The 19203-nt window shown below is 42.0% G+C and overlaps 1 protein-coding gene across 1 annotated transcript in view; it reads right to left on the reverse strand.

The window, feature by feature from the left end:
- LOC310775781 (intelectin-like) overlaps positions 1-14541 on the reverse strand; it is a gene marked incomplete at its 5' end in the record, with an annotated part of 30251 nt that extends 15710 nt beyond the window's left edge. Inside the window, 3 exons of the mRNA XM_083635915.1 lie at positions 13147-13245; positions 13393-13631; positions 14531-14541. Of these exons, the coding sequence (XP_083492041.1) occupies positions 13147-13245; positions 13393-13631; positions 14531-14541 (349 nt within the window). The remainder of the gene's footprint in view (positions 1-13146; positions 13246-13392; positions 13632-14530) is intronic.
- Positions 14542-19203: the final 4662 nt, after the last annotated feature.

Below are 19203 nucleotides of genomic sequence, written 5' to 3' on the forward strand. Positions count from 1 at the left end.
GAGAACTTTATACGCTAATTAATATCTACAAGCCTCCCATCTCAGATATGTCTTTTTTGTGTAAAATTCAAAAAGTGTTAGACAGATCTCCAACAGGAGTGATTATACTTGGGGGTGACTTGAATAACATTTTTAGTTCTAACGATAGCTCAACAAAAAATAGGAAAATTAATCCTCCAAAAAAACTTTTGAAATTTCTTACGGTAAATGAACTACAAGATATATGGAGAACTCTGCACCCTAATACAATAGACTATACATACTTCTCACATCCACAAAATAGCTACAGCCGAAAAGATTATTTATTTGTTTCTAAAACTGGTTTGGACACTGTACTTTCGAGTAAAATAAACGACATATTAATATCTGACCATGCCATAGTCACTTGTACTATGACCCCAAAACAAAACACACTTTTACATAGGATATGGAGAATGAATAGAAAACATTTGAGTGACACCGATTTCCTGAAGCATATAAAACAACATATTGATATATTCATTCAAACCAATGTAAAGGAAGGGGACCCCTTAGACAGACCAGAAATCGGCATAATTTGGGACACCTTTAAGGCCTACATAAGAGGAATAATGTTAGGATTTGCAGCAAAAAGAAAAGCAGACCTGGATAAAGAATTAAATAAACTGAAAGATCAAATAAATACATTGGAGAAAAAACATAAAATACAAATCAATAATAGCACATTACATGAATTACAGGAATTAAAACTAAAATTAGATACTTTGTTATTAAAAAAAGCAAATGATTTCAGACATAATTCTAATAAACTCAATTATATCTCTGCTAATAAATCAGGCAAACATTTAAGCTCTTTAGTTAAAAAAGTTTTAGCGAGGCAACCTATATCTCTGAAAAATAAAACACAAGATGTAGTTTATATAAATAACAAAAAAATTAACGAAGAATTTAAATTATTTTATCAGAAATTATATACATCAGAAATAAAAGAAAATTATCCTCTTCCCTTTCTTCAATCACTTAACCTAAAATGTTTATCAATGGAGGAAAAAGAAACACTTAGTAAGGAGATTACCTGCACAGAAATTAAATCGGCCATTAAAAATTTTCCAATTAAAAAAGCTCCAGGGATGGATGGTCTCCCAATAGAGTTTTATTCCACATTTTGGTCAAGTATAGACTCCCTTTTCTTAGAAGTAGTTAAATCAGCCCAAAATAATCATCAACTCCCACAAACAATGTATTCAGCAACTATATCCGTAATACCAAAACCAGGCAGAGACTGTGATAGCCCCTCTGATTTTAGACCGATAAGCTTAATTAATTGCGATAAAAAAATTATTACTAAAATAATAAATAACAGACTGACATTAATCTTACCAAATATTATACATCACAATCAAACCGGATTTATACAAAACAGAGATCTAAAAACTAATACTAGAACATGTTTATCCTTAATTCAATATGCAAAAAAGTACAACAAAGAATTAACACTCATGGCGGTTGATGCAGAAAAAGCCTTCGACAGAGTTGAATGGTCTTATTTGTTTAAAGTTTTAGAAGTTTATGATTTTCCAGTTGAATTTATTAATATGATCAAAACATTTTATAAATCACCAATAGCACAAGTATACACAAATGGCATTCTTTCTGACCCTTTCCCCTTAAGTAGAGGTACAGCTCAAGGGTGTCCTTTATCCCCGTCTTTATTTGCGTTAGCAATTGAACCGTTAGCCCAAAAAATTAGACAATCGGAAAAAATAAGTGGCATTACAATTGGTAAAAATGAATATAAACTTAGTTTATTTGCTGACGATTTACTGCTTTATTTAAGTAACACAAACACCTCAATCTCACAGGTAATTGAAATTATTACAGAATTCTCCAAATTATCCGGTTATAGAATGAATGAAGGGAAAACAGAATTAATGATAATAGAAAAAGGTACAACTAATTTGGAAAATTTAAAACAGTTTAAAATACAAAAAAAGAACATTAAGTATTTGGGTTGCTATATAAGTGCAGATAAAACACAGCTATATAAGGATAACTTTCTTCCACTCATAAAAGGACTTAAACAAGATATAGAAAGGTGGTCTGAATTGAAAATTAATTTAATAGGTAGAATTAACCTTCTCAAGATGATGTGGTTGCCAAAATTCTTATACATATTCCAGACTATTACAATTACACCACCGCAGTTATTTTTTAAGGAGGTGAACTCTCTTTTCTCTTCTTTTATCTGGTCAAATAAAGCTAACAGATTAAAGAAAAAGTTACTGTATTATCCTCGAGAGGATGGCGGTTTGAACCTACCGAATCTGGAGTTTTACCATAATGCAGCTCAAATGTTTTATTTTGATCATATAATAAATAATACAAGTGAAGAACCATGGATAAATATCGAAAATCAACAGTTAAAGCCCAGCAGTTTTCTTTTAGCTCTTTTCTCCAAAAAAAAAATTAAATCTACAAATTTTATAATTAATAGTACATTAAATGCCTGGAAAAAAATGAAAAAAATACTAGGTCAAGACATAGGAATCCCCATACATATAGAAATCTGGAAAAACCCATCGATAACCATTCAGAACACGCAATTATATTGGGAAACATGGATAAATAGCGGAATTCAGAAAATATCAGATATCATAGACCAGAACTCGTTACTTTCATTTCCGGAATTAAAGAATAAATATAAATTGAACGACAAAGAAATTTTTAAATACCTTCAATTAAAAAATTGGATAATAACAAACTTTGACCTTGGAAATAGAATTTCGACTGAGATGGGGGAAATTCTAAAAAAAAAAAAAACAGATGAAAAGAGGCGATTATTGGGTGCGGCGTATAAAATACTTCTTAAAGCGGAGGACAATAATGAACTACTTCAAAATATATATAAAAACTGGAGCAAAGATCTTGGAATAGATGCAAAACAAAAATGGAAGGAATGTTTGCAACATACATATGTATTTACCACAAATGAAAATTTACGCTTAATACAATACAAACTAATGACAAGAATATATTATAGTAGAGACAAAATTCATAGATTTGATACCAGATCCTCAGATAAATGTTTAAAATGCAGTATTCATAGTGACTCTCTCATACATGCCTTTTGGTACTGCGACAAAGTTAGAAAGGTCTGGGATGATATCGAAAAGTGGATGACAAAAGTGTGTAAACACAAAGTAAATTTTTCTCCAACGATCTGCATCTTTCAAGACGTTGATGACATAAGATATCCAGCTAGGTGGCAAATCCTTTTTGTGTCACTGGTGTATAAGAAATTAATACTGCAAAATTGGAAAAGTAAAGACGCACCTTCAATTCAAAAATGGAAAACATTAATGAAATATTACTTAAGCATAGAGAAGACAATGTCGGATGACAGCAACAAAGAGAAACAATTTCACACGATATGGAAGTTAATCTACGATGCTCTGTAGACTGAGTGAGGCAGCAAAAAGAAAAGAAAATCAAACCAGCATTTATCAAACATTTTTATTTTTTTTGTTTGTTGTTGTTTTTTGTTTTTTGTTTGTTTTAGGAGTGAATGTGCGTGCGCGTGTGTGTGCAGTGTGGGTGGGCGGGGTGGGGGGTGGTTAGTGGGTTAAAAAAAAAAAAAAAAAAGGTTGTGGGAGGAAACGTATTATGCCTTGGATGCAGATCATTTTTGATGGTATATTCAAAAATATAAGGTAAACCATGTTTTGGTTTTCATGTAACCTGTCCTGACCCTCACTCAATAAAAACAATTATAAAAAAAAAAAAAAAGGAAACTAAATTCTGAAATGTGTACTGGGGACACTTATGTTGACACGCCCCCATAGTTTCGGAGCAGAGAATACTGCTTCTTTTTTCATGATTTCTAAACCAAATTTGATATACTTGGTGACATTTTTTATCGTTCAAATGTGGCTGTATGGTTAATAATAATGGGGACACCTCGGCATTCCGAAATGTCGGCACTCCGAAATACCGGCATTCCGACAAAATTGAGATCTGTCTCGCCATTGCGAAAGAACCCTAACCCTAACCCTAACCCGGGGGACCGGCTGGAGCTAACCTCTCCCAGCCCCCACGTCTAAACCTAACCTCCCCCAGACCCTAACCCTAAACCTAACCTCTCCCACCCCCCACGCCTAAGCCTAACCTCCCCCAGAACCTAACCCTAAACCTAACCTCTCGGCGAAACATTTTTTGGAGATAAAAAGGGCCGCCTCTCCGAAAGCATAGAAGTCAATGATCGGAATGCCGACACTTCGGAATGGCGAGATGACCCCAATAATAATAATGACAATCAATCAGCTTCCAGTGGTGTAAAGTAACGAAGTACAAATACTTTGTTACTGTACTTAAGTATCTTTTTTGAGTATCTGTACTTTACTTGAGTATTTATTTTTCTTTCAACTTTTACTTTTACTCCACTACATTTTCGTAATAAAACCTATACTTTTACTACTTTATTAATATCTTACCTGGATAAGCTCGAATGATGATGTATATATTATCAGTCCGAGTTGGAAGCACTGTCTCCAGCCCAGGCAGGCGGGAGCGGGCGGGAGAGAGTCGTACTGTAAACCTCATGCACTTGCCCCAAGCTCCGGGGGCGCGCGCAGCAGCAGCTGGGCTCTCTCGGCCAGAGGAGCAGAGAGAGCACAGTCTGACATTTCCGCAAACAAATCTCATGGCAGTTTAGCGCATATGTAAAATATAACGCTATACTACGACGTGACAACGTGACAAAGCTTCTCTAAACATATCGGCTAATATAATATCGTCACTGTGTACAAGCAACGCCAACTTTTCAGGAAATGAAGTCAGCAGAGCAGAGCGACTGGCTCTGTCTGTGTGTGTGTGCTCCTCGGGGGGATTTGCATGGGAACAGTCTGTGAGGAGGAGAAGAGCTCTGCCCTGCACTGCCTGCGCCCTGAGAGGAAAAATCTGAGGTGCTGTAACTTTGAACAAGAATCACGAAAAGCCCCAAAACGCAAATTAAAAACGGATTTCATTGCGCGGTTTATCTCTAGTTAGACGAGGGAATTACGTGGAGAAATCTCGCATTGTGTTACCCCAGAGCGGGGGTTTGTCCTATTGTGCGGTGTGCTGCGGTAACGAGCCCACGTCACTTTGCTCTCGTAACGTAGTTAGACACGCTGCCATAGAGATACAGGCAGAAAAATAATTAAATTTCTAGTTCGCCACTGAATTACCAAATTGATATAACTTTCAACCATTTTGAGCAAAGCTGTTTCCAAACAGGCCACCAGCGTTGGCTAGTTGTTGATATTTATAAAGATATTGCCCCTCTCAAATAAATTATTTTTGAGGCAGTAGGCAAACTGTAATGGCGTCGATTTCCGAAAAAAAATCTTGACTTGAACACAGCCAAAGAGTCTAGTATAGACAAGAGCATATGTCATTTCTTGGTTTTTTCCATAGGTATTTTCAAATCACTGTTCTGATACATATCTAGGGGGTTAGTCCTCCTTTAAGCATACTGCGTGGGGTCTCTCTCACACAAGCTGCACCATTTTGTCTATAGCCACAAAATTAACACTTCTAGCTGGAGCGACGCCAACTGTACGTGATCCAGCAACTGCGGAGGTGCATTCGGTAAGTCTAGGCATTTTGAGATGTCCTCTTTAGCGTAGCAACCGTTAAGTTAGCGATAGCTCGTTGCTAACGTTAGTTGTGGACACAACCTAGCATGCTGGTCCACGGACGCTAATCTGATTGGCCGCTGGGAGCCTGGGGCGGGCTCTCCCTCAGCGGCCAATGGGAACTGTTAGTTCTGAATATATTATAGAAACAGACCATTCTTGGGAAGCGACGAGATGAGGAAGTGACAACTCCGTCAGAACGAACGGGGTTGCTATATTTTCGACAAATTAATCCAGAATCATGTTTTATGGACCAGAGACACACGTTTTTAAGAGGTTACAGCTGCACGAATTGTGACCTTTAAGACTTTTAGTCATATTTTAATGGGTGACCTTGACTTTTACCCAAGTCATTTTCTGGTTAAGTATCTATACATTTACTCAGGGCCGGATCTAGAGGGGGGCAGGGGTGGGCTATGCCCACCCATTTTTTTTTTTTTTTTTAATCTCCCTTTTTGAATTCCAGGCGACCCCACTTAGGGTCATGACCCGAAGGTTGGAGACCACTGGGTTAGTTAGTTTAGGGCACCTAACAGTAGTTATAGCTTTAATTTGATTTGAGAAATAAGCTCATCCATTGAAAAGAATATTATGGAGTTGATTATTTTAAACTATGGATGGTTCAAATATACATACTACTGCATGCGCTGGGACGCGTCATCAGTGATGTTAACTGGGGTCGTGGGGTGTTTCGGGTCTGTCAACATCATACACCCTCGCCCAGTAGACCCAGCCGAGGCCGATTACGACCCCGACCCGCGTCCCAGAAGCAGCCGCTCACGGATCAGCCTTCCTACTCTGTCTGCAACGTTGCCCGCGGAAGGGTTGATCACGCCCAATCCGCTGCAATAGAGTTTAGTGCTACACCGCAGTATTGAGAGACCTTCGGTGCATGGAGGTCTAAGGCCCTGTGGGGTGATTCCAGGCCGGGGCACCTCCTTCGTCTCACCCGAACCTCCCGTGGAAAAAGGCAATCCTACCATGCCGTACCATGGGCAGGGAGGATGCCTCAAGGAGGCCTGTGCGCTGCACGTCATTCGCCTGCGCCGAGCACCTCGCTCTAGCCTGAAGGACCCCAGGCCGCGCCGATGTTTACGCAGATTTTCAGGAGGCTGATCCGTAGCGTTTGTGGATTTCTCCCTCACGAGAGAGCCAGGCTGGGGTGCTAAAACCCATCCCATACCGGATGCCGTCTCTCCGACCGTCAACTGTCTCTCCAGCTGAATGATGAAGGATGATGAAGGATTGTTATTTACTTTTTAGGGTAACGAAGTCAATCTGCTTTCAAAGTTTTAATTTCAGTTTGAGTTTGAATAAGACTAAAAGTCTTGTAAATATAGGTTTGAAGGCTAAATGGCAAATCGTTTTTAGCTATGGTTAAGTCTCACTGCACTAGTCTTTAATTTGATTTGAGAAATAAGGTCATCCAATGAAAATAACTGTTATGGAGTTGATTATTGAAATTATGGACGAAGGATGTTTTTAGGTTTTATGGTAAATCACTCTGCTTTGAAAATGTTGTTTTCTTTTCACTTTTAAGACTAAAATTCTTGTGAATATAATAACAGTTTTGTAAATAGTTAGTTTGTTAGTTAGTTTGTATGTACATAGTTTGCAAATAGTTTTAATAATAGGAGTTTTGTAAACATTGGCCTGTCCCCTGAGTGAACGTTCATACTTAGGTTACCCACAGCACAATGTGGACACCTAGTGGAACAGTTTACTGTTAGAATATAATGCAACTTAATTCCAAACCGAGAACCTTTGGGCAACCTACCGCCAAAGATGTAACAGGCTAAAAACGGACCTGGTACCAGCTACTGTATGGCATACTAGCTTGTCGGCAATAATGTTCCAAAGTTAGGCACATTTTTGGCGAGTAACCTGACGCTGCCAGATGGACGGTTTAGCTCCACATTGCATTTCACTAAACCAGTCGATCTGGGAATGCAGTAACCCGACCCGCTGACGGAGGCGGGCACTTTTTCCAAGCTACTTGGCAGGTGCGCAGGGCTGGACTGGGACCAAAAAAGCTACCTGCCATGTGTCAGACAGGCCCACAATTTCGAAACGGCCCAATTTTTCGAGCTCGCACTCGCATGGGTTGGGGATCTACTTATAAAGCCACATGTTATGACCCGGTCTAGGGGTTTTAGGTGTAATCATGGGTCGCGGAACCGCCCGGGCCACACGGGCCCGGGCCTGGGTACATTTCAGTTCCCCCCCCCAATTTTTTTTTTTTTTTTTTTTTTTTTCCAAATACATAATTCATACTTTTTCACCAACCTGACCGGCCCACTAGCGAGCGGCCCACCGGCCATTGCACCGGTAGAATTACATTGCAGTCCAGCCCTGCAGGTGCGTGTTAACTTCAACCAATCAGATATGCCTCTGATGTCACGTTTGCGACCGGAGGAAGGTGCCTGATCTCCATGGTATTCATTGATTGAGTCCTCACCGTCCTCATCATCGTAAAGTCGTCACAAACTAGTTGTGTGGCTTAGCCTTCCCAAATGTTGAGGGTCGTTTTTTAGAATTTAATACATAGAATTGGGAATGTTACATTCAATTTCATTCAGACTGCCTGTCACTTCCACGGCGGCAGCCATGTTGATGAGTGAAAAGAACTACAAAGACCATGTACCCACTACTTGCCCAGACGAGCCTAAGCCCGCCTAACGCTCAGGGGTGAAAGTGGTTTGAATTTCTTGCAGGAACTATAGGCTACTACCCCAACCTTCATCGTTTCATATTGTTCTCCTCCCACCCCCATGCATCCCTGAACACACACATCCAATTTTTAATGCCTGTATGGTGTCGAAATTAGAAACACTTGACAATATGTATAGTAAATTATTTATTTAAACATTATAACAGACTCATAACAGACTCTCCTATGTGGACTATTATGTGATTCCAACTGTCCTTTTTGACCAAAACATTTACCACACACTGAACAATTAAATTGTTTCTCTCCTGTGTGAACTATCATGCATCTCTTCAAGTCTCCTTTTATGGCAAAACATTTACCACACACTGAACAATTAAATTGTTTCTATCCTGTGAACTATTATGTGTCTCTTCAAGTCTCCTTTATGGCCAAAACATTTACCACAGACTGACTGAGCAATTAAATTGTTTCTCTCCTGTGTGAACTATTGTGTCTCTTCAAGTCTCCTTTATGGCCAAAACCTTTACCACAGACTGACTGAGCAATTACATTGTTTCTCTCCTGTGTGAACTATTGTGTCTCTTCAAGTCTCCTTTATGGCCAAAACATTTACCACAGACTGACTGAGCAATTAAATTGTTTCTCTCTTGTTGTGTGAACTATTGTGTCTCTTCAAGTCTCCTTTATGGCCAAAACATTTACCACAGACTGAGCAATTAAATAGTTTATTGCCTGTGTAAATTATCATGTTTGTTCAAGTCTCCTTTTTGACCAGTTTTCTTTTAACCACAAACTGGGTAACTCAAGTGTTTCTTAACTGAGGTTCATTAGTTTCCATCCATTCTTTATTACTGTCATCAGTTTTAGGTTCAGAAGAGTCTGAATTATTGTTATCACTAGCTGCCAGGCGTGCCAGCTGGTTGTAAACTACTAGCTGGATCTAGGTCCCTGGGAAACTGGGGACACTTAAACACTTTTCCACATTTTCCACAGAGGGCTGAAGTAGTTATCCTTGTCTTCTGTGTAATGGCGAGCCATGCAACTTGTTGAGTGGGCTGCTCTTCTTCCTTTGCCCAGCCAAGTCTTCACATAAGGCAGTGGATCCCACTGTCTGCATGGAGGTCCCACAGAGCTGATGAAGAGGAGATTTGCTGCATTTCTTGTTGTCATTTTGCTCCTATACTCAGTTATGATGTTGTTCATTGTGCTGAACCCCCGTTCACAGTCAGCATTGCTTGCAGACAGTGTGTCAACTGCCATGAGCAACTTCTTCATCTTGTTAGGAATGGTTCTTCCTCCACTTGCTTTGTATTCAGTGAACCCAAGGTGGGCCTCTTGTCCATTCAGATGTAGGACATCACACAAAGCCCTCACCTCATTATCTCCAAATCGAGGATTGTCGTGGTCCCAGTTGTCAGGGTTGAGGACTGCCATTTGTTTGATAAGGTTATTGTACGCCTCTTTTCGGTTGGCTGCAACACTGGCCTGTGCTCTGTTTGCTGTGGTTGTGAAGAGTCTTTCTTTCATATTGTCTACCACTGCTTGGATGAACTGAGCAGAGTTAATGATGGGAGACCTGCCAACTCTTAACTCCTCTCCCTTGAATTCCATCACTTCCTCTGCTTGGCTGGCTTCAACTGCATGTTGTCCTGGGTAGCGATTGAAGCTTTCTATGCGTTTGATATACATTGTCATGGTGTCATGGGCCTTTGGGAGCGTGGTCTGTCTGTCCTGAAGAATTTCTGACAAGTTCTTAAGTTCAGTCAGAACATCTGCCATCACTGCAAGACTTTTCAGGAAGTTGATGGAGCACAACTTAGAAAGCAGACCTTTGAATTTGGCCCTGTCTCTGCTGTCCCTTGTATTATCCTCTGATGCTTCACGGAAATGTTGTGCCAAGGCTGGATAAGACTGCCAAACTGCAGAGACTGCCCTGCATGAAGAAGCTACCCAGCGAACACTGAACACTTTTCCGATCCTCCTGAGGGCGATGTCTAGGTTGTGAGCACATTCACTCAGCTCCCGCATGTTTTTTGGTGACTGGCTATATAATGAATATAGGCTGTCAAGGAATGCCTGGAAGTCCTTTGTTCCCCCCGTCACATCCAGGGCCTGGTCCACAGCAAGCTCCAGTCTGTGATTGAGGCAGTGCCATAGTAGGATGCCTGGGAAGTCATCCTGGAGCAACTTCCCAACACCTGACTTCACTCCCAGCATGACACTGGCCCCATCACTGCAAAATCCAATGAGGACTTCCCTCAGCAACTCAACAGTGAAGCCGTTCTTAAGCAAGCAACCCATAATCTGTTCCTTGATATGAGCAGCACACATACTATCCAGCTCAACCAGGTCCAATGGAAAGGCAATGGGCTCCATTTCTCCATCAACACTAGCCTTCAGAAACACAATGAGTGTTGATTTGTGCCCGACACTGGTCGACTCATCAGCCAATACTGTGATTTTACTCTTGGCCTCGATTATCTTTTTCAGAAGTTCCTTTTTCATCTGTGATGACACATGCTCAATTACATCAACACAGACTGTTTTGCTGTGCAAAACACGCCCTAAGCTAACAGCATTTACTTGCTGCAGGTCAATCAGACTCTCAAAGTCTGTGAAAGGCTTGTCATTCTTGGCCACATAGTATGCTGTCATGAATACTTTGGCAGTAGACTCAAATGCAGACTCCTGACTACTGGCGTTCATGTTCAGAAGTATGTCTTTATCTGCTGTCTGAAGGATCTTGACAGCTTCAGTATGCGCTGTGGAGTTCCTGTGCTCATGGATCTTTTTCCTCAGTGATGAAAGCTGTGTTTCCCTTGAATGACCACATGCGGCTATCTTTCCCTCAGCCCACTGAGTAGCTATGTTGACCCCACGGGATGCCATGACACCCAGATCTTTTACATCATGGCATGGGCTACAGCCTAGCCTTCCATTTTCAGCATGCAGCCATTCATTTTTCTCCTTGAACTGTTTATACTGTTCTTCTTTCCATACATTAGGGTAAGCAGTAGGAGGGCTAGCAGCATCGCCTGTTCTTTCTTCTGAGGGACCTGCTGCTTCTTGTTGAGTCTCCTCTTCCTCTCTCTGGCCCTCAACTGTTTGAATTAAATTAACATTTACAACTAAATTCATCAACAGTCAAACAGTCTGTCTTTGAATTGTCAGAACAGTGGGCAGATAAATTAATGAACAGATTATTAGTAAAATAAAATATCTCAAAATGTATCCTACAATGTGTAGGATACATACAAAATGTTGTACTGTATGCACACAGACTGTATTCTGAGTAAGCCATTGTCTATAGTTTGCTAGTAAGCTAACTTCATGTCCATTCTCTGGTCTAAATTAGCATCATCACCTGTATTTGCATCTGAGGGTGGGTTTTCATTTTGCAGAGGCTCTGCCTCTTCCCTCTGGCCCTCAATTTGCTCTTTTCTTCTAAATTTCGCCACATTATCTGCTTCTTTCTCTCTCTCCTTCCTCTTAAACATTTGAGTTAGTGTTCGTTGCATTTCTGCTCCTTTGTTCTGAAAACAATGGCGAAACATGTTGGGCTCGTTTATTATCCGTCCTTGCCCGCTGCCCTGTGCAAATTGCATTAATAAAGTAGGTGCATTTGCTCGCAAAATGTCCGGGAACAATAAATCAAACGCACCTTTATACAACAGTTAGTTCCGGCCGAGTAATTTGATTGGACAAGAGTTGCCTACCGCCGTACATTTCATGTTAACACAACAGCGCTGGCACTTCACTCAGTTCACTGTGTGTGTATCACTCCATCACTTCACTGTCTGCGCCTCCTCCTGCTAGCTGCTGTTAATAGCTACTCGCCCCACAATTGCCACAAAGTAAACCCATGCCTTGCGGCACATCGCTGCCTGCCTGCCTCTCAGTGGTTGGAAATATTACCGTTTCTGCTTGCTTGCTTGGGAACTACACTCGTGCAATCCTGGTGGAACTGTTTTTGTTTGCGGAGCGGAGGCAAGCCGCAAGCGAGACTAGACTTGACACAGCCCAGTGCAGGCAGCAGCAGCGGCATTCAGGAACTGCGTGCTGGAAGCGCAAATCAGCCTACAGCACGGATTAAAAACCACTGACAGCCAGGTCTAAAAAACGGAACAATTTAGAAGCAATTTATGAGAGAGACTGTTGTTTATTAGTAATGACATAACGTCAGCCATGCATTTCCTTGTTGGAAATTATGGATCGACTGCACTCTGCAACAATCGGATTTTGATTGACAGGCAGCTGGATGTTTTACCCCAACGGCGTTCAGGCAACGAAAGTCTTAACGGAACTGCGCACCGGACGGTTCCGGTCCACTTTCACCAGTGCTAACGCTGCCTCTGATTCGTCGAGCTGGCATGGTTCGGCCAATCATCTTAACTGCCTGTGCATGACAAGATGGATTACGTCGAGAGAATCTCTTTTGATCTCGCGAGGTTATCCATCTTGCAAGCAAGGTTACCCCCCCCCCATCCCCCCAAATTTTCAATTGCCCACCCAGTAACCTCACCCTAGATCCGGGCCTGCTTTTACTCAAGTTTGGATTTCGAGTACTTTATACACCACTGTCAGCTTCTGTGGTGTGACTAATTCAAAACAGATATTTATGTTTGCTTTACATTTCAGTTGAATTTTATATACTGGTATAAAGCTATAAATAAAGCTATGAATTGGATTTTAACAGTATATCACTACAACAAATATGAATGTATTTATTTTCAATATTCTGAATTATTTGAACCAAATAATGACGCCTCTTCATGCTATCAGTGATTCGGCAACAGATGTATGAAAAGGTTTCACTTCTACCTTTATAGAGAAGGAGAATATTCACTCCGGTCAGCAAGATGAGGTAACCAGAAATCACATATAAGCACCACTGCCTTTTTGTCTGCTTCGACTTCACATCTGAAACACAAACAGAATATATATATATATATATATATATATATATATATATATATATATATATTGCGCAGCTTTAATTGACTAATATAGACTAATATATTAGCTTTGAAAAGACTCATATAAGCTCTACTTCAGGCAGGCACTCACCTTCAGTCTGGAAGCTGTGGAGGTCACTCCTGCTGAGGGACATTTCAGACAGTGGGTTAATATTGGCATACACCAACACGTTCTCACTCCGACCACGTAGGGTTGCATACACGTGACCCTCCACGTTGTCCACCAGTGTCTCCATGAGAACAGAGTTGCCCTCGCCTCCTCCATCAGGAGCTCTTATAATAACGCCGCGTGACGTAGGGGAAACCAAACTCCTCATGGGGAGGAAGTATCTGTTTTGAGGCCGAGGGGAACAGAACTCAGCATCAAAAACATATGCAGGAGCCAACTTCCCCGTAGGACGGGGAAGTTGGGCGATGGGTCACATTGATCTGTTTGCCAGAGTGACATTACTGTCACGATATATTCAATGTTGACAAAGACTCAAGTGTGTGCTCCGATACTGGTCCCGGCCGTATCGCCCAGCCCTAGATACCTGCAGATGAGGAAGAGTGGTTGAACAGGAGGGGGATTGATTTTGTGTACAATCATATTTTATAATACGTATGAATAAGGAACTTGTACGGCTGTAGAGAAGTAATGTTATATTGTTGATATGGCAATGGGGGGGAGGCTGTCTTGTCTTGGTTCTGTTTTTTTCTTTGCTGTATTGTTGGCCAGTGCACGCAGTGGCGCAGGCCCTATAACAGAGTTTGTCCACCCAATTTGCAAGCCCATTTGGGAGACCATTTGGTCCCACTATGAAACCATAAGACCTGCCGCTACCGAACTTGGTATAGTAGGTTCACAGAGTCACCTTACTATGGGCGGAAAAATACACTTGTTGACCACTAGGTGATGCTATATCAGCCCTCTTTACGTTTTGGGCCATAACTTTTGCACCATAGCATCTACAATCACAATTATTTTTTCCCTGGATCCCTTGGGTCATTCTGCATTTGTTTATATAGGCCCCGCCCATTCCCGCCTAACTAGCTTTTCTGCCATTTTGAATTTTCCCCAAAAGCGTTTTTTCGCTATTTCTCCTTCAAATTTTGTCCAATCTTCACCAAACCACATCACACAGTGTGGGTGGACGCGGTCCTACACAAAACCTATTCTGCACCGTGATATAATCGACTTCCGAACTTTTGTTGGTGTGGCCTAGTTCACAAAAATCGCCCTAACTCACTCATTATCCATTGCGAATTAACCTTGGTACAGGTGTGCAGCTATGTACTCTGAGCTGATAAAAAACAATTGTGTCATTTCGACTATAGGGGGCGCTATGGCAACAAAAAGTACCCGTAGCTCACAAACCATAAGTGCGACGGTTCCCAAATTGGGTACATACAGTAGGTTCACAGAGTACAGTGGTACGGTGGTGCAGTGGTAAGCGATGTCGCCTCACAGCTCGAAGGTCCTGGGTTCGATTCCCACCTGGGACGCTGTGGGCGCTGGAGTTGTGACCCCCCCATATCTTCAGTGCCTACTGCCCAGGTGGGCTATCTCGTCGAAAGGGCCTTTCTGTGTGGAGTTTGCATGTTCTCCCCATACCCCCCAGGAGGTTCCTCCGTACATAACCCCCCACTAAAAACATGCAGAAGATCGTCATCGACCAGTGACGACAACATCTGAAGTTGGTCCAATGATGGTCCAATGAAGGTCCCCGGGCGCTGGAAAGAAATAGCGACCACTGCTCCTGGCCTGCCCCCTGGAGGAAAGGACAAGCCTGGATGGTTCAAATGCAGAGGACATATTTCACCGGCCACCGTCAGCATGAGTGTGTGTAGTGGCCGCATGCATGTCTTGTAGTGTGTTCATGTGACAATAAAGACGGGCTTCCGTCTGAAAATCGTGTTTATTTTTTTTACTCTTCTACTCTGGCCTAAAAAATTCATGATTGACCTCACGGTGGCGCTATAACTGCCCTCTTTACGTTTTGGTCCATAACTTTGGAACCATAGCTTCTACGATCAACATTCTTTCTATATAAACCACGCCCATTTCCGTCTAACTAGATTTAGACTTTTGTCCAAAAGCATTTTTTCGCTATTTCTCCTTCAAATTTTGTCAAATCTTCACCAAACCACATCTGTCCTGCACAAAACCTGTCTTGCTGTTTTTTTAAAGACCTCACCGTTGCGATATACACGAATCCGGCAAAGTCCCGGATGTAAACAAGCCGCCATTACTGTGGTGGCTTACTGCTGTGGCTCCTGGGGGATTACAATACAATGCGCACGTTTGAATGCAAGCTGTCCTCGAGTGTATATTTTTCCTGATATTTTTCTACGTTTACATTTTTATTCAACGTTACTTTTGTAAACGATGTCTAGGAAATGGGGAAGAAGCTGTGCAGTTCTGAGCTGCTCCAACAGTAGTGGCAAACTTCAGCTTTGTGTAACAGGGTGACCTAAACCGGTGGGTCCCGCCCACTAACTTAAACACACCAGGTGCTCTAGGTTAGTCAATTTGGTCTGCCCCTATCAGTAGCCTCCAAACAGACAATGGAGTAAGGATGGCTTCTCTGGTGTCTTTCCCTCCAAACCTCCATTTGAGGAAGGTATGTAGCGACCCATAAGTTTGATTTGTAAACCTTAGCCTACATGTTTCCTGGTGTTTATTAGACAGTGGCCCCGTTCCAATACGCATACTTCCATACTATTTAGTAGGCAAAAAAAGAATTAGTATGTCCCAATACATAGTATGTCAGATGCAGTATGCCAAGAGTACCAGGATGTTGTACTACATCAGCTCCTATTTCGGAGTATGCATCGATGCATGCTGCTCCGGCCAAACTTCCCCACAATCCTTTGCGCAGCGGAAGTTCTTCTTCTTCTAATGTTTTATGGCGGTTGGCAAACAACTTTTTGTGCATTGCCGCCACCTACTGGAGTTACGTCGCACTGACTGAGCTGCGTGTATAATCCACGCCCACCTCCATGACGCCGTGAACACGTCAATAACTATGATAACACACTGACAGAAATATGCACATTATTATACTGTTAAGAATGAGACTGCATGTAAGTATCATCACATCAGTTTATTAGAAACAACATACATTACAATATAACAGCAATTTGTTTATTTGATTGTCTGTTCCAATTTTGTAAATGCTTAGTCTGAATTTTTTGTATAATGTACTGTTTGTTATTGCCAGACTTTGTTTATTGAATTAAAAAAAAAAAAAAAAAAAAAAAGAACTCAAATGTCGAGCTGCGGACGTCGGTGGAAGTGAGCAAGAGGTCGGAGTTCAGGAAGCTCACGTGACGACAGATGTAGTGTGTCCCAATAGTATGCATTTTGCATGCATGCTACACACTACAATCCATACTTTGTGAGGGCAGCGGCAGTACATACTACAAGAAACAAGTACAAGTATGGGTATTGGAACGCAGCCAGTGTTTCTCCATTAGGCAGGCTACGTAGGCTCCTGGGTCTGCCTGCAAAAAGGGGTAAACAGTCCCATGCTACATGCATTTGTAAGTGTAGCATTTCACCTTTCACATTCTCCACACAACCCAACTTGCCATTGACCAATGTGCTCTGTTTTCTTGCTTCCTCAAGCCATTGGTCCTGTAGGCTGGGCAGGCAAACATAGCCTACTGTATATGGTCCTGGGTCTGGGTATAAGGAGCGGTCAATATCTCTATGCTAACTGCTTTTGGTAAGTGTAGCAATTCACTAAAAGCATTTCAAATTCTATTTGTCTGTGGCTAATTGTACCTTGTTTTCTTTTGGACAGGACATAAGCTGCTATTCTGTCCTTATCATGCTGTCTCATGATGTCCAGAACTAAGATTGCCCTCTTCTTTGTGCCCTGCATAGGCCTGGCCACTGGAGTGGGTGGGGCTTACACTGGTGTGAGCTACAGGCCCGAGCTCCCTACCTGCCTCTTCCTTCCATATTGCATGTGTGTGAGTGTGCCTTGTTTAAGCACCCTGTGTGTGTGTGTGTGTGTGTGTGTGTGTGTGTGTGTGTGTGTGTGTGTGTGTGTGTGTGTGTGTGTGTGTGTGTGTGTGTGTGTGTGTGTGTGTGTGTGTGTGTGTGTGTGTGTGTGAGAGAGAGAGAAGCCTCTCTCATATTTTGTTCTTGCCCAGTTAATCCCTCACTCACGTGTTTCAGTGGCCCTTGCTTTTATAATTCCCCCTTAGTGGTTTGGACACTTTAAAGGTGCATTTCATTGTTTTTTGCAACTTAGCTGCTTTTAGTATTGTTTGAATGAATCGGAATGTGGAATATTTTGCATAATGCAACTTGTCCGGACATTCCTAAATAAATAATACACTCTTTTGTAATTGGAAACCACGTCTCTGCTGTCTCTCATTGGTTTTTTACCATTGTAAAGAATCTGTATGGTTTATCTGTGGCCATTAAGCCATGGTATTTCCTTGGGTGAAACTCCTTAGGTGGCGTTGTCAGTTATCTAGATCTGGTCACATTTGGAAGAGAATCGAATGTGAAAGACACAAGCCTTTACTACATAAAGAGTGCCCCTGTCTGAAACCATACATAAACATACAAATATAGATTCCCCGGACGTGCAGAGGCAGGGCCGGCGCGTGCCATTCTGCCGCTCTAGGCGAGAACAAATTATGCCGCCCCCAATTGGCAACACCATACCAGCATCAAAGTATGCATGACGCAATATGCAGGCATTTTGCACATCCATATAGCCTACCTACAAAAATAACGCACCACAGGTGTGCACAGGTCTGCATAATAACTCCAATAACCACAGCAGTCATGATACAGCACAGCTATTTTCCAAATAATCACATTTTTCAGACCCTCAAACTATGCAAATCTCTCTTATCTACCACTTTCTCATGTGCGTAAAACACACACATGGAATGTGCGCACGGCGGCGCAAGCACAGTAATGTAAGACTCACAATGGATTTAGCCTATAGCCTATAATATCATCAGCAGATTCACAACTTAAACAAAGGCGAGTTGTTGTTACAAGCTGTTGGCAAATAAAGCTTGTTTACCTTTCAGAAGTGGACACCAGCGGAGGCCTGTGTCAGCAAAGGTCTTTAAATAAATCCAATCATCCTCTATTAGGATTCTCTCTGCCAGTTCATTTTATATAGAGATTGTTGCCAGTCCATTAAGTCTGTCTTGTTTCATTGTAGGCTACTACTGCAGAGGTAGTTTCAACTTTGAGAAACTTCAGATATTGTATCTTGGAATTTTGGTCTCTCCAATGAATGGGCAGGCAAAGTGCGCACCGCACAGGGAAACTGATTGTTTTGGAACCCAGAAACAATGTTAGAAATATCGCGCTAATTTACTGATTACACTAATACTGGTACACACATATGAGCACATGGCCTATGCTACCTTAACCGAAAGTTAATGATGTAAATTAGTCTACTTGTATGTCCCTTTTCCTCAATCAAGCGGGATGGAGAAGACATGATGACCCGCCCTCCTCTGCCTCTGATTGGCTAGTAGTAGTGCTTGTTTAGGCATGAGGAGTGATGATTGGTTGGGTTAGGGTAAGAATATCAGGGTAAGCCAATCAGAGGCATAGTAGGGCGGGCGGTTCGTGCAGCGGACAGCGGGGAGAGCATGGAAGAGGCAGAGCGCTGGAGAATATTTGGAGAGCTGCAAAGTGAAGGCGCACAATTTGCCGCCCCTCCAAGTGCCGCCCTAGGCGTTCGCCTATGTCGCCTATATGTACGAACCGGCCCTGTGCAGAGGACTGAGCTGTTCGCCAGAGGTGGATCAAGAATATTAACTGAAAGGACTTTGTTCGCAATAACAACAGCATGGTAGGTTTTGGTCGTAAATCGCTAACGTTATTTCACCTCATAGCATGCAGCTGCCTTGCCTACACTAACACTGATTATGA

The sequence above is a fragment of the Poromitra crassiceps genome, assembly GCF_964638095.1.
Source record: "Poromitra crassiceps genome assembly, chromosome: 4".
In the NCBI taxonomy this organism is placed as follows: domain Eukaryota; kingdom Metazoa; phylum Chordata; class Actinopteri; order Beryciformes; family Melamphaidae; genus Poromitra; species Poromitra crassiceps.